The sequence below is a fragment of the Diadema setosum genome, chromosome 5, assembly GCF_964275005.1.
Source record: "Diadema setosum chromosome 5, eeDiaSeto1, whole genome shotgun sequence".
NCBI classification, from domain to species: Eukaryota; Metazoa; Echinodermata; class Echinoidea; order Diadematoida; family Diadematidae; genus Diadema; species Diadema setosum.
Genome location: NC_092689.1, coordinates 1,422,479 through 1,439,854, shown reverse-complemented (window position 1 = coordinate 1,439,854; position 17,376 = coordinate 1,422,479). Strand labels below are relative to the sequence as shown.

General features: G+C 38.1%; 1 protein-coding gene across 1 annotated transcript in view; it reads right to left on the bottom strand.

The window, feature by feature from the left end:
* Window positions 1–3,430: 3,430 nt before the first annotated feature.
* LOC140228978 (CCR4-NOT transcription complex subunit 6-like) overlaps window positions 3,431–17,376 on the bottom strand; it is a 33,242-nt gene continuing 19,296 nt past the window's right edge. The window contains exons 6-10 of the mRNA XM_072309236.1: window positions 14,619–14,776; window positions 12,044–12,198; window positions 11,347–11,501; window positions 9,636–9,899; window positions 3,431–5,472 (exon numbers count right to left, since the gene is read on the bottom strand). Of these exons, the coding sequence (XP_072165337.1) occupies window positions 5,042–5,472; window positions 9,636–9,899; window positions 11,347–11,501; window positions 12,044–12,198; window positions 14,619–14,776 (1,163 nt within the window). The 3' untranslated portion in view covers window positions 3,431–5,041. The remainder of the gene's footprint in view (window positions 5,473–9,635; window positions 9,900–11,346; window positions 11,502–12,043; window positions 12,199–14,618; window positions 14,777–17,376) is intronic.

Below are 17,376 nucleotides of genomic sequence, written 5' to 3'. Positions count from 1 at the left end.
CAAATAATAATTTCAATTTACATAGGGGGGAAATAGCAACAGCCACAACATATATATCACTGATCCAAAAGGAAGTTTGCCTCCTATTATAAGAAAAAAAAAATGACCATCTCAAGAACAGCCCATAGTCCCTCATTACTGATTTTGCAGTATTTCAGATCTTTTGTTTCATGACTGGAGTAGTAGCACACAGCAAGTCACTGGCTCTGAATCAACTTTTTTGAATATGAATTGCCAAATCACAAGATGCAGTGGGCATTCATGCAAAATAAATGAATGCTTAGCAAAATTTCTTGTTCTTCTTTCTTCAGCAGTCAAGACAATTACTTTGAAGTTCTTAGTTGTTTCTTTATGAAATTCTCTTGTTTACATCATGACTAATTGGTGATCCATAGAAGGAATTGTACAGAGAGATACTAAGACTCTTTTTGGCCAAGAAAGTTCATCCATCTTTTAGGATTTAGATAGTTTGTTCCCTGACAGGGTTGGCCAAAAATTCTAGACATTGGAAAGAAATAGGAACTGGTTCTGACCGAGGCAAAAAAGAGCAAGCAGGCACAGCCTTGGCTGACTCCATTTTGCCTCAGGGGTGAAAACCAGACAGCAGAATCCAGAGGGGCAGGAAGCTCATAAAAATACTCAAACACACACAAACCTTATTACAAAAACAAAAAGTACACACTATACACAGTTCATACAGGGCATACTTAACAAGTTGATCAGTGCACGTTACTTCAATCTGCAAAGGGCTAATCATTCCACGTTAAAAATCTATGTACAATATCTCGACAATGTACTTGCTAAAATTATGATTTTGGTACTGAACAAGCACATGCATGCTGCCTCTCTGGAACGTGCAGGGTGGCCAAGGTTCGGGGAGGTCACAGCACCTTTGCTTTAAGTTAGTGCATATATACAATCAAGCTCTGGTCCTGCTTTCTCATTGGTCCAAATCAAGTTACTGCACATTTCTTTATCCATTCATTTCCATGTCTATGAATCAAGAGAAAAATGGCATGGTTGAGATGGTCATTTTTTTTTTTCCAATTTCACTTACCGGCACAATATATGCTCAGAACAACGACAAAAAATAAAATATTACCCATAAGTCCACATTCTGACAAAAAAAAATGCCATTCACTGCACTCTAATTTCTTCGTTTCATTTATCTTTTCTTTTAAAATCTGACACACACTCTCTCTCACTCCCCCATCACTGATCTAAAGAGCATTTCTTATGTTTCAAAATCTGTCACCAACGATGGTATCTATATTCTACAGCAGTGCAAAAAACAAAGATATTCCAAAACTGTACACTACACGTGACATACACAAATGTCATACAAAATCTAGGGCCAATGACTGTATAGACTCGTCTCTAGGACTTGTCAGTCTTTTCCATCCACTTTTCAATATCTTGGAAGGTGTCGTTATTTACTGTGTTGCATTCCTCCCTTATATTTAAAAAAAAAAAAGAATCCCGTGAATTGTAACAATATACACCAGTAAAAACAAGCACAGACGTCAAGACTAGCCATCTGTTATCCAGTTAAAGGGATAGTACAGCAATGGATTGCTGCCTGAAATCATTTTGCATTCACTTGGTGACAGCTTGCCTCCTTCCAAAATGTTTTCTCACTCCATAATGAATAATTTGGGTTTTTTAATATACCAAAGGGGAAAAAAAAAAAAAAACAAGAGGAGGAAAGATAAACTGCTTGGCACAAGCTTACAAAATAAATATGTGGGAAGCCTGCGATAGATGTTTAAAAAGGGTATTATTATCATCCCCTCCATCAAATTTTAATCATTATTTTCATCCTTTGTGTCTTCTTTTTCACTCATACAGCAAACAATTCTGACTAGGTTTACGCTACTAAAACCAAACATTTTTTTTTCATAACATGTTTCCTGTAACAAACTTCACATCTATTTTGAGCCAGATGAATTCCCTCAATGAAGCATACATGTTAATTACAATTTTTAAGCCCCCTCTGTCCCCAATACTGTACTATCCCTTTAAAGTGTACTCTGAATGATGGTTTAGTTCATGGATTGAATTGTAATTTCACAGAATTTTACTCAATCCATTGTGCACAAATCACAACAATTTGTGCCTCTTAATTTTGAATTTAGATTGTCTAGGGCATAATTGACTGCTTTCACCCTTTTCTCTTAACGGGAGCATGAGATAATCAATGTTACTTTTACATCATCTTCCCTTTTACAAGCACGAGAGAAGGTGACACAATATGGAAGTACATGGGGATGCACAATACATGGACAATGGACATGACAGCAAATAAATAATAATTGTCAATGCATCTCTGATATAATCAAAATCTGTATCTGCCTCGGAACAATTCATTCTATCAAACAGTGTGGTTTAAATCTTAAAACTTGTGCATGCAACAGTTTAAGCACCTTTGAGCGAAACTGTCTATTTCTCGCAACAATCTGAGAAATGCAATTTCCACATTAGGCTCAAAACAATTCATCTGAATAATACTTGGGGTGCATCGAACTTGCGAACTCATTCCCCTGAATCACACAGTAATACGGATGCATTTGTCTGATCACTGGACAGCATTCATCCTATTATTTATGAAATAGTTGCACTTTAGTACAACAGTGAACTTATGTAACTAATAATCAGTCTTCATTCTTTATCCAAACAAAATGGCAGTCAATTTTTTTTTTTTCTGTTTTATAAATGTGCCATGTCCAGAAACTTCCAGCAGTATTAAAGACAAATTCACACTCCATTGAAGTAGCAGAGTGAAATTCTTCCTGATTCATGCAGAACTGCACACCGATGATGTCACAGCCTGGATTAAAATGACACAAATGCACCCTTGTCAATACTGAACATTGGGAAAAGTTCACCTGCTCATTTGAGCCATTTGACATATCAAATGAAATGTACTTACTTCTTGGGAGGGCAGACTTTTTTTTAAACAGCAATAGAAAGAACCAATGAAAGAACTGGATATAAGGGTTTTAAAAATATTGCAATTGGACTCGGTCATTTTCACATTTATTCTCCTTTATTTCATCCTAACCTTGGACTGGATGCAGCTGCCCAATTTATGTGGTTAGTCTTTTAATAAATGTGCACATTTGAAAGGATAGCCTCCAAAGATACACATCAACACACATGGATTTGTTAGACCAGTCTACTGTGACATATTCGGCCTGACTTTGGTAGAGTTTATAATTCAGAAGAGAAAGGGACAGATCTGTTAATCAGATAAAAAAAGAGCATAAAATACTCCTCACATAACTTCAGGATGTGACATAACAATAATTCATTCTCAGCACAAAAATTCCTAACACTTCACCCATCTTTGTCTCATTTATTATCTGTTCCTTCCAGTGCATTTCTGGGTTTTTTTATGTTTGTTTGTTTTGGGTTTTTTTTTTTTCTTTTGCAAAGGGGATTAGTCTGGATACAACTTCACAAAATATATCAACTGGCAAAAGATACAGTGCAAGGTGTCGGCCATTTCATTGTTTTATTTTTAAGTCATGCCTCTCATGTTAAGAAAGTAGAAGTCATCTCCTTTTTGTTTTCATCCTTTCTGAGTTTCTCATCCTCTCTTTGCACTTGAAATGGCAAGCAAGCTGAGGAATGCTGTAAAGTGATGTGCTTGTTTCACTGGGTCCAAGAAATCTGGATGAGTTTTCACGTGATACACGTAAAAACACACACTTTGACCATGCAATCAAGCTTTTCACATTTCAAACAAAATGTTTGTGCAGTGTGCCATCATACCCCACAATATCATCACATAAATTGATGCTTCCAGCAAAAACCAGCCAGGTGGACTGAAGTTTAACTCAATGAAATTATGGTGTCAATACCTCTTGAAATTACATTCATGATTACAGTTGTCATGTTCAACGAATGCATCCCATTTATTGTGAATCCAGTGGAAATCTGTTTTATTGAAAAAAAAGAACACATTAACAACTACATCCCCTCCCCCATGTCATCAACTGTTTTACTGCTGCATTCACAAAACATTCAATATTAGTTATACAGGGATACTGATGCATAGTAAGTGTGAATATCACATTTTCCTTGGAGCTGTTCAAATAACATAGCTGTAGAACACCACAATGCTTGGAAATTGAATGCCCAGTGATCTCCTTTCCATCACAATTAAAGTTCACTATATGACTCGATGTCATGGGGAATATTCATTAACACGTCGTTAACAAGCCTCTCAAATTGACAAGAATCTATCGATAGGGAGCACACACCCACATGTCACGGAGCACAAAAGAAATAACTGTTGCATCGGGGTCTTAGTGTTTTCACGTTTCTCTGGCAAAATAGCATCAATTTTACACACTGTACAAAGTACGAATTACATAGAGATTCAATTCACAAAGAAACAGAAAAACTGGGGCTCAGAACTGCACTTCCCCTTCAAAAAGACAGGGGTAAAGCCAGGGCAACTCAGAGCCTCAGTGGATGAAACACAGGTTGTGTGTATTTGCATACAACTAATTCAATGAAGCTAAAGTGCTCTCAAACTTCTCACTGCCAACACTTCACGAAAAAATACACACACTGAAACAAGACTCTAATAATAGCAAAAATAGCGGACAGCAATTCTAGTAAAACACCCCCAACTGCAAGACGAGTTTGACACTGATCTATTGACTGGACTGCAACGATTTACCGTTCTATGTACAAAAGGAGTGATTTGTAAACAACACATCAAACAATTTCACCAGAATCTGATGTATGAGGTATGTCTTGAATTGAAAAAAAGATTATATCCACACATAAAAGCCAACAGTTTACATTTAACCTGTCTATACAAGTGTCATATTTCTCTCTCCTAGAAAAGCTCAAAGCACTTTAACTTCATTTCACCTTTAATACTCTTCTATAATTTACAAAGTAGATACAAAAACACACAAAATCCTGCATTTTGTCTTCGTAAATTTTCTTAAAAATTCTCGAGGTCCATATACAAATGACTTTCAAGAAAAAATTGAGACCACCCTGAGATACCCGGAGCCTCTTGCTACCGTCTTGCTAGGGGGTAGTTCGGCGTCGGATGGTAGAGACCAGACGACGGGGGCGTTGATGGGGACGTGGGGAGGGGCATCTCAAATTCTGTGAGCAGTGAGAAATGGTCTGAGGGGATGCTGGCGTTGGGGCAGCCCATGACCTTGGTCGTGTCGATCCACTCGTGGTCCATCGGACCGAGCAAGCCCAGGACAGACATGGCCTGCCTGGAGAAGAAGATGTAGTCTATGATGCCCTTGAAGTCAAAGGTGTAGTTGGTGAAGCGCATCGGGTTATTCTGGTACACCCTCTTTAGCTGGAACGAGTGTGAGATGTGGCCATTGGCCTCACTGTTGGAGGAGAAGTTCCTCAGAACCTTGTAGTTGAGATCCTTGAAGTCTGGGTGACGGACGGAGATTTTTCCCTTCTCAAGGTACTCCACAACTCCTGTATGGTGACAGAATGAAACTTGTTGCGTTGAATATATGTACATACATTCATGCTTTCATATTTGCAGCTCAAGCTAGAAGACACATCTATGTTTGTTTTCATAAGAAATGTCAGGACGATCAATATCAAAGCATGCCATCACAATCAGCCTTAGCTAAATCTTTTGCATATTCACCAGCAATACATTTGGACTGGATCTATAATACGTCATCATATTGAAAAATGCAATAAACCACAAAGACAACTTCAATGTGTTTGGCAAGAAGGTGCACACACTGCCTAATAATTTCATTGACAACCTCATCATCAAGGCAGGTGATCACAAATGCTGTACAGAAAAAAAAAAACAAAAATGCACATGTAATGATGTTTTCACCTCACAGATTTTACCAAAGTGATCAGATTCGTCATCAGAATTTTTCATATTATTCATAAAGCCATATGAAAGGGTTGCACATGCATGACATCCTTTGCAGTAAGAACACTTTTTGTAAATTCCGCAAGCAGGAAAAAGAAAATCTTACAATAATTTTTGTCAAACATTTGGCAATTACAAGCCTTGGTGGTTCAAAGAATAATTACTGCTGCTTCATTACAACTCTAGATGAATTCAATTAAGGGAGAATGTCTTATTCTCTACTGCACATCAAAGTCAGAAATCTTCAGGAACCTTGAAATCAGAAATCTTGTATATCTAACAGCAACTAATATCACTGTTTTTAGAAAATATATGCATATAGAAAATTGAATCACTTTTTATGAACTTTATCATGTTCTTTATGTTTGGCTTTACTCTTGCCAAGAGTAACTTTATGTTTGGCTTTATTAGGTGATACGCTATCAGCGTATCACCTATTGTGATTGTCAAAATCTCTCTTTATTTTTTTTTATTCTTCTTTCTTTCTGGACAATTTTGTGTCGTCAATATCTCAACAATGACATTACGGAATGACATGAAATTTTCAGTCAACATGTCTCATAACAATATCTAGCCACAATAAGGTTTTCATGACAGTAACATATCTATGACGTCATCTAGGCGCCATTTTGTGATTTTCGGACCTTGTCACATGATCGATCATAACTTCATAACTAGATGTCATTTCTGTATCATTTTCGGTGGACATGAAGTTCAGGTCACGCTCTATCTTACCTTTTAACGCTAGTTACCCAGGTCTTCATTACGCGCGCGTACGCGCGCGTCAAAATTTTAAAAGGCTCAAAACGACTTCCCAATGGGAAATCTCGAAGTTTCAGACAATTTTAAGCGTTTCAAACATTTTCTCGCGTGCGCGTCTGTCCGCGCAATTTCGCGCGCAGAGGGCGTAAGCAACATGAAAATGCAATTTTTTTGACTGATTTGGATTCCTGATACTTTGAGTAACAACATCCATTGATTTTCGATCGATTTCGACCTATAACAAAGGAATGCACTGGCGTCAAAGTTGAAATTCCACGTGCGCGTCTTTCTGCAAATATAGTGAAAAAACATGTCTTTGTTTATTTAGCCATAGCTCTTTAAATCGTCCGTTGACCCTATATTTCTATTGCATATTACAAAAGTATGTGAATTGTAAATAACATTGCTAGTATCAATATTGCCAGGAAAACGCGATGACGTCATCATATCGTCATTTTAAATAAAAAAAGTGGAATTGATTTTTTTGAGGTACTGTTTCTGACATTCATTTGCTCGTATCTCTGTTGTTTAAGCTCAATATTATCCCAAATTCACATATGTTGTACTTTAAACATTTGCCTTTCAAGTCTATGTCATGGTTTTGAAATTTGATGACGTCATCATACTTTAAATTGTGATTGAAAGTAAAGATGCAAAATCGGACAAGTTTACGTGTTATGTCTATGGGAGGTGATTTTTTTTAAAACCATCCATTGACTTGACAACGTTTAAGCACCTTTATCTCAGCTGATTTTGCTTCATTTCCTCTGAAATTTAAGTATGTTGTAGCTGAGACAATAAGCTGCAGTAATCATGCATTTTGTTCTTTGAAATCTTCTCATGAGGTTGACAATTTTGCAGTTTAAAACTGAAAATGAGAATGGAATGCGGACCAAACGATTCCTGATTCATCTTTCACGTACATAAGTTTACGTTCCTCTACTTTTCTCGTCGAGACGTATGGCCGAGTGGTTAGAGGCGTCGTCTTAGAAACGTGAGGTTGCACACGTACGGGTTCGATCCTCACAAGAGCACGAAAGAAAATAATTTTTTTTTTACTTTTTTTCTTCAATGGAGTACTACACCTTCGTCCATGTAGAAATCACGTTTGCATGTAAACACACCTATACGCACACACTCACACAGTATACCTTTGTTTTGCGTTGGAGACTGCATTACTTCGACTGCTGCAAAATTTTGCAGGCTGGGCTTTTCAAACTGATATAGTATATTTAACAAAGTGAAATTTGTTCATATCAATTCAGTAACACAATGTAGTCGTGGTTACTTTGTGCTGATTTATACATGTAACAAGCTATACATTTTTAAAAAGGTATTCAGTCTTCTGTATTGATGATTATTTGTCATTTAGTGGTTTTTGTGGAGTTTCAGATAGTGATAAAAAGTATGGATGATATTAAAGTGCAGCGATAATTCCTACAGTTAGTTCAAAGTTGTGTTACAGATGTTTGATACATACATTTAGCATTGTGTGTGTGTATATACGTGTGTATACAGGTTGGCCATATAACACATTCTAGACAATTAATCTTAATTGATTAGCAAACGTGATCAGCTATGGAACTGAATAAGGTACTAATGTATGATGTTAATGATTCTAATTAAACTGTGACGAGTTTGAAGGGATAGCATAACTGTGTGTAAAAATAAGGCAATTATAAGGAAATTTTAGGGCAATTTGATAACCATGCCTATAATAATTTCATACAGGTACTAATACCTGCCTCATCTTCATGTGGTAGATTGTCGTGTCAGTAGCAAACTGACAACGTACGATGAATGTGTTGTACATTGAACAACTGTCTTTCCAAGTCCATAACGTTCCCCATATTTTCCCGTCGAGACGTGTGGCCGAGTGGTTAAAGGCGACTTCTCAGAGACGTGAGGTTGCGGGTTCGAACCCCACAAGATCACGAAACAAAATACTTAGATACTTTACTGTTTTTTTTTTCTTCAATTTTGTATTACATATTCGTCCATGTAGAAATCACGTTCGTATATAAACGCACCTATACACACACAGAGACACACACACACGCCATATCCCTCTTTTTTGTGTGTTGGAGACCACATTGCTTCGACTGCAGCAAATTTTGCAGGTTGACTTTGTCAAAGCGATCATAGTATGTAATGACGACGACTGAGGTGTTGTACTTTGAACAATTGTCTTTCAAGACGATGTCATTGTTTTGTAATTTGATGACGTCATTACATTGAAAATTGTGATTAAAGGCAAGGTATCAAAACCACCCGATTATAGGTTTTATGTCTGCGGGACGTATTTTTCCCAAGTTGCCAGAAATGGCATAGCGACCTCAGTCGTTACAAGGCCGCTTTTCCGTCTAGCAATGCAATAGATGTTCACACGGCCACGTTAGTTGAGTGGGCATTGACTTTCCCCCTGTTATATCTATACATTGTTGTTGTTTTTTTGTCTTACCATTTCCGTGGATGACCCGTGGCCGAGTGGTTACAGAAACGGTTTCGCATGCACGCTCAATATAACTTCAAGGTGCCTATATCACATTCTTTTCTTTGTCGATCACAGATGACTGTCATCTGATGACCACAAGCGTATCACCTAACTCGTCCTCAATGTGACGAGTTTTCATGTCTCGTGTTACTTTTATGTTTGATTCTTGCACAAGCTTGGCTTTTTAGTGGAACACTGTTTTCCATCGCTATGATTATTTACTATTTTTTTTTTTTGCCATGACGAAGTGCATCGTTCCTTTTTTTATGACATCATTCGTGCATATACTTTATATTGTATTTGAAAAAAAAAAAATGCCCATATCAGACGAATGAAAGACAAATTGAAAACTTGTACCGCTTTGAATCATGTTCCCTTTTTCTTTTCTTTTTTTGATGATGGAAATAAATAAACTATAAAAAGTAATAATCTATTGTCAGAGGAGTGTTTTTGAACATGCTCTGGATGTTTTCCTGCAGTACTAACCTGAGTCAGGCAAGGAGTTGAGATCCCCACACAGTACGAGTGGAATGGTTCCTGAATCTCTCTGGCTGCTACTGGCGCCGGCCCCGCCCCCGCCTCCGCCGCCGGGCCGGAAGCTCACCGACTCCTCCTCGATGATCTTCTTCAGCTCGTTCATGAACATCATTGTCTGGATGAGCTTGACGTCGCTGAACTCGGGGTCCCAGTGGATGTGGACGTTGGACACCAGCAGCTGCTGCCTGGCGTTGGCAGCTTCTTGATGGAAGGCTGGACACAAGATAACCAACCAGGCCAAAAAAGAGTATTACTGGAGAATCCTGAAACTTCTCAGTACCACTAGACAATCTTGCACATATTATATATTTATCAGCAGTATCAATCTCAACGTAGAGCTCCAGGCTTGCCTGCTCACCTGTATTTGCTCTTGTTGCTGTTTTTGGGTTGTTTTGTTTCCTTTTCTTTGATATCTTAATAAACAATACGTGTCTCACATGAGTATACATTATATAAAGAAACAAAAACAGGATTTGCATGAAATTTTACACAACAAAAGAGTAGACAAGTTATCTATGCCATATATTCTGGTAGGGTCCAGCAGAATACAACTGGTGTTATATTCTATGTGGATGTATAAACATGACAATGATTCTGTCTTAACAGTGTGCACATACAGTAACACGGGGTTCGTTTGAAATGACAGATAGCTGGGGGGTAAGAGAGTCAGCCTGCACAAGGATCATTTGATCATGCAAAACGTTCAGAGTCCCAGAGTACCACTACTCGCAATGTGACAGCCTATTGGATCTTGTCAGCAGTTTCGGCATTTGTTCCTGGCATACATTCAAAAGAGTGGCACAGTTCTTAAAAATAGGGCACAGTTCTACACATAGCTTTCCTCTTTAGCCTCCACGACAATCGATTACTGCTGAGAATACATCAACATGCTCCACCATCATTCATCCATCTATCTACCATCCACCTGTATCTATGCATCTATCCATCTATCTAATCATCCATTTGTCCTTCTATTTATCCATACATCATTCATTCATATATCCATCATCCCTCCATCCATCCATACATACATGACACATGGCCAGCGGAATCGTGGGGGCCGTGGGGGCTTGGGCCCCCACACTTTTAGTGCACCATACAAAGGAATATATAAGGTGTCATCACTTTGGGCCCCATACTTTTTTTAACCTGGAAGTACGTAAGTGGCACTATAAAATAGAAATAGATAGAGATCTTGAAGTGTGAGCACGTTTTTTTTTTTCATTTTTTTATTTTTGCTTGTCAGCTGAAGAAACCCGGAAACGGAAGGGGAGAGATGAGCCGAGGACCTTTTTTGCTTGTTAGCTCATGAAACCCGGAAGTGGGCCCCCACACTTTTGAAAACACTCCGCTGGCCCTATCCATCCCTTCATCTATCCATTTATCCAGCCGTCAATGTATCCATCCATACACCTGTCAATCTATCCATCCATCCATCATTCATCCAATCATCTATATCCATTTATCCATCCATTCATTCATGCATGTACGTATTTATCCATCTAATTATATATCCATCCTTTATCCATCTATTCACCCATCCATTCATCTGTCCATCCATCCATCTATCCACCCATCCATTTATCCTTCCATCCATCATTCATCTATCCATTCAACTAACCACCCATCCATCCATCCATCCCATTCATCTTGTCCTTACCAGAGCTTTCATAGCATCCTTCACGTGTCTCCAGGAGCACGGCCAGCCCAATGTTGTCTTTGGTCATTACCCTGTTAAGCATGTCCTCTGAGCCCTCTGCATTGGCCATGGCCAGCTGGTTAAACTCCACCAAGTGCTCCTTGACCAGCGCAAACCTGAGGGTCAACCACAACAGGATCACTGATAACTCTCTTCCTTTACTGTATCAATGGTCAAAATTTAATGTTATTCACATGTGCTTTGATTGAAAGCACACACTCCATCGGCATTAGAATTGTGCAGGCTATCATGAGAGAATAAGAACAACTTACCAAGATACACACACACAAAAATAATAACTTAAAAAGTAAAATTTGAAGAACTGCACAACTCTTAATCTGTGGGCTTATCAGTAGCTCCTACGTATGAGTGCCCAAAGAGCAGCAAGCATAGCACCAGAGCAAACACTCATTGTAGGGAATTTAACTTTTAAGCAGAAGATTAAATCACTGTTTAACCATTCATTTCATTTTAACTCTTCTTCATTAAAATCTACTGTACCACAGAAAGATTCATGCACTTGAAAAGAAAAAAAAAGAATTCATAAACATGAACATGGAAATATTGGAAGAAAAGAAGATACTGTATAAAATGGTCAAAAATAAAAGCAGCAGCCTCGAGTAAGCATTTATAATTTTTCTCTGTTTCCCCAACTTACTTGCTGGTCCTGAAGAAGATGGCGCAGCCATCGACGTACTTCCTATCTTCCTCGGACATAGTCTTTGCCCTCGACTTGGGGCTGAACACACTGTCGTAGCCATGCTGCTTGAGGGTTGGACTGAAGAAGCTATAATACTGCTCTGTTTCGACTTCCTGTCGGTCATAAGAAGAGAATTTGTTGAGCATGAGAAGTTCTGTCCATCCTCAACGCTTCTAATTCCAAGTGCATATCACGTAGATGGTGTGGGCAGTGTATTTACTAATTATTCTAAATTACAAAACACACAATGACCTTTAAGCACAATCCACTATGATACACAGGCACTGTCTAAAACCTTGCTTCCTTCCCTGTTAACTCTGTACTCCATTCTGTGAAGCCATCATATGGAAGGAAATAATGTTCCTGCTGTAAAACATTTAGTACACTATTGCATTGTATGTTTATAATTATTTGCATACAATCATGTTGGCATGCTTTGAAAATATATGCAAAAGTGTACACACATTCACATACATAAACATACAGCCTGTACTACAAAATTACAAACCAAAGTATACACATATACTGCAATATATGTACACAATCAATAACATCTTTTATTCTTATATATTCATATTTACATAAATTATGGCTGATAGCAAAAACAATACTGACTACTTTATCATGATTATCTGTCCTCAGCACAGTCATCAGTAACCTTCACTTCTCAACAGACGCCGACGCCCATAGGTTACCTACAATCAACATTCAATCCGAATTGAGTTGCAGCCATAGAGATTCTTGCGTGGGTGTGGATGATACAATCATGTTCAATGACAATGGAATAAACGACTACCGTTGTATGAGGTAGTGAATGTCACAAAGAACTCCTCCTCCTCATCTTTCTCTCCCCCACCCCACTTTCATTATTTTCACCTAACAATGTTTCTCATATCATTCATTCAGTCCTTCACAAAATGACTGACTTCCATGTCGGCAAAAATCAATGACACCCACAGCTTGACCTATCGGCTCACAGAAAACAACACCACACAAAGGATATGTGTAATGCATTGATATCATGTCTACAAGTTATACATTTTCAAACTGTGACAAATAAAAAGTGAAACGATCATACTCCCACCTTCTAAACAAGTCAAAACTTTGTAAAACATCAGTGCAGTTCAATGCATTACAAATTGGAATGTAAGAGGATTTCAAAAGGAGCAGTACGAAGGTAGGCTGTTAAGATGAAGCTTTACTTTGTGATTCCATGGATCGCATATAAATGTACACAATCAGTCGCTAGCAGTCGAGTCCGTACATTGACCGTATGCTATGTGCAAACAAATGAGATGATCTCACGTGCCTGTGCTCAACATGCGGAGTCACATTTTCTCGGTTAACTCATGTACTTCCAGTAATGCGAATTTACTGTGTAGCAGGCATGGGTACAGCACATATGCAGTATCATATCTAATTTTCCCCTTTTTGTCATGACTAAATATTCTTACTTCACAATAGAAATGCATTTCCAGAGCTTACAGTTGATATTTCTTTTGTCAACATGTACCATTTACTAAAATAACCTACAAAACTATTGTAGTATTGAGAGGGTTATAGTTGACTGTGTTATTTCTGTGTGATCTTATAGAGCTCGCACTGTGCACTGGCACAGCATTGTCGGCTTATTGTTCTGGAAATTAAATGGCGCTGCCGCCGGTTGAGTTTTTATTGAACCAACATGTGATAGCAAAAATTTTTTCTTCAAGACACAATATTTTTGAACCACTTTAATCTAATAGATGAGTTGAATTAAACACAGTGTTCAATCATTGAAATAATGCCCTTTGCATGTCAAGCTGGTCATCAGCACCCGATGATGAAAGAAAATCCACATTTAGCAAACTCACAGCTCTCACGTTGAATGGATAGCAGCAGCATAGGAAAAGGACAATCTTCTAATAGGTTTTTGACAACAACAGTAAATCATCACACTTACCGAACATCACACTGTGACATCCTTGATAATGATACATCAAGATACACATGTATTCAGGACATGTAGCAAAGCAGACTTTTCTAACTGACAACCTACACAAGCAAAGGCATTGATCCTAAGAAGCTAACTTGGTTCTCTCAGCTCCCCACACATCCATGCCTGTACAATAGTGTGAGTCCATTAAAATTACAGCACCTACCAACCATCAATGACTGCCCTGTGCCACCTCAACATCACATCAATACGCACACAAAAGACATGACTTCATGAAAAAAAACCCTAGGACTGGTCTTTGACTGTCACAACTGCCGTCAGTTACAACATCCATCAATTTCCAAGTCTCGTTGAAGGGACTTCCATCCATCTATACCGAACAGTATGGACAGCTGGGGAAATATGATAAGAATTTTATAAGCAGATCAGGCTTCCATTGGAAATTTGACTGTCAGACACAGATTGGTGCAATTGTCTGACAGCAGCATGCTCGATTTCCTGCCGTGTCCTCATTACTAATTACTCCCATTCTTGGTAAGTAGGGCCTCCTTGAGGCTAGCTTGGGCTGGGAGGTGTAAGGAAGGAGTCTGTACCTACCTGGAGGCAAATGATGTCTGAGCTGTTTGAGAGAATCTCGTCCATGATTCCCTTCCGTCTGTACTCCCACTCAAGGGCCCACGTCGGGCAGTAGGCGTAGATCTGCTTGGTGGCATACTTGTCACACAGTACATTGTAGCTCATCACGGAGAAGATGGCTGCAGGTGAATAAAAAAGAGGAAAGGAGTACAAAATTAAATTCACGAGAAACTATCTACATGCTTCACATGAAACTTTGGACAATGTGAAGTACTGTATATGCCTGATATTTAGCAAGTCTAGATTTTTGTGAATCGGGACTTCCCAATGATATCGTAAATGGTTAAATTTGTGATCGTGGAGTACAGTATTGAACAGAGAAATGTACATGTCATACTCATAAATCGGGATCAGAGTCGTTACTTTTGTGTCTTTCAATTCACGAATAGCACCTCACTATTGAAATTCATGAAAATACAAATCTAGTGAAATATTTGGCATAAACAGTAGTCCATGAAACTTTGATTTTGTTTCACATAATGAACTGCATGTCTGCCACACAGTGCACTTTGGGCAATGTGAAGCAGTCCATGAAATCTGTTCTGATTCTATGAAATTAGTGCAACATCATCAACCCATAGAGGTGATTGACAGTAATATATAAGAGAGATACAATCTCATATGGGGTCACAGTGTACGATATCAATTTCTTCAGGGTAACATGCACTGAAATTTGGCATTGCAATTCAAAATATCGTCACACAGGATCAAAAACACAATCATACATTCAGGTAACAATTCACATCGATTGGTGTTTTGATCACGCTAATAAAATATTATTAATCTCAGGAATTAATCACTCTGCTTTGCTAACTCGGTCAAGAAGTAACACAGAAAGCCACTGCTTGCATATACACATTATACATCACATGCCTAAGACTCTATACAATTTGACCACTCTGCAGAGTATCAAAATACACCAAACCATCTATGACAATCACCTGAAAATACCCAATTATAGAAAAACAAAACAAAAAACACTTGGAGGGGACAGACCTCCACCAAGCAGCTCATTTCAATGCATACACACACTGAAAACTGCCCTCAGTTCCCAACTGTAATAAAGAATCCTTTCTAGGCTACAACAATCAGAGTCAAGTCTACATACCTCAAGATTCCTGCTGCAGCACTTAGAGCGCGCGCTCAGTACACATAAGTAAACCTCAAATACGCGCAGCTTGAACTCTCCCGCTAGTGGCCCTATTTGCCAATGATAAAGAATCCTTCAAAAATATCAAAATAATTCCACCACTTACAAAATATACCAGTAATCATCTGTTCCCTGTGTCATTATAAACTGTTCCAGTAAGCTGTATCCAGATACTTCCACAACTTATTTCAGTTATTTTGCAAACAGGCAGACAAAGAGACAGACCTACAAACTAATGCCGGCGAAATGGCAGAGGTACAGTATAATCTACAATTATGCAGTTTACATAGTCAAAGGATCAAACTAGTAAACAGAAATACATCTATTTACATGTGCACCATAGCTGCATGTGAATACAAGATTAAGTCCCTGCAAAAAGCAGATTTTTTTTTTTTTTTTTTTTACAGAAACTTGATGAATTTGTTATTCACAATGGCTGACAAGACACCTTTTTGATTACTTAGAATTTGAAACATTTGCTATCAAAGAAGACCTTTGCTCGTGAGAATCTGCACACAAATATTCATGTCCATAAAAATACAATTCACATCTCTTGAAATCATAGGTATGTGAACTGCTATGTACTGCCTTCTTTTCCACATGAGACAACACATAAATATGTACTGGTAATGTACCAAACCCACTTAAAACATATGATAAAATCTTACAAACATTACACTGTCCACAGTCTGAGTGGTGTACATATAAATAAAGGTCTGTCAGCTGAAGAGGGAGAGGACACAATGAAAAGATGGTTGTTTTGATAATAACCAGCCACAACCAGAGAGAGAGAGAGAGATATACAGTGATAGATAGATGAGCCAGAGATAGAGAGTATTCCCTTCTGTCATAACATTAATGCACACACTTCATATGCACAATACATTTTAAAGATACAGGTCTTTTCTCCATCTAAGAGACAGCCATGCAGCTGGTTTTAAAATCATCACAAACAACAATATGTACAACTATTTAGGGCATTACAGTCAATTCCTGTAAATTTGTATTAATACCCAATAACAAACTTGGACACACAGTTACTAAAAAGCATATATGAAAGAGGCATCTTTGCTCTCTTCTATTTCCTATATTTACACTGTATTTGGGTATGACTTTCTTCCTTTATATCAATGGCAGGATATCCTCAACAAAAGCACTTCATAAATGGGAAATTGTATGTATGAATGACATAAGTGGAGCAGCTACAATGCACAGCATTTCATTCATTTCTGAGCAGTATGCACCATAAAATTGCAATCAAAATAAAAATCTCCACACCCATCTCCTTGAAGATCAATTCAAAGATACTCTCATGTCAGTATGCCTTGAATATAGTTTGACTTTATATCTCTGTTCTGTGGTGGACTAGAATGGCCAATAGTATGCCTATGGTGTGCTGTGAAATGAAGATGTCTAGCTATCTGTGATATGAGACACTCATTTGACCATCAACATCTACAACAAGAGAGCAAAGCTGCTACACAGAACCACTTCATCATATTTCCAAATAAAAAAGTGGATATTTTCGCACGAGTAATTCTTCACGCAATGCCGGGAAAGATGAATTTC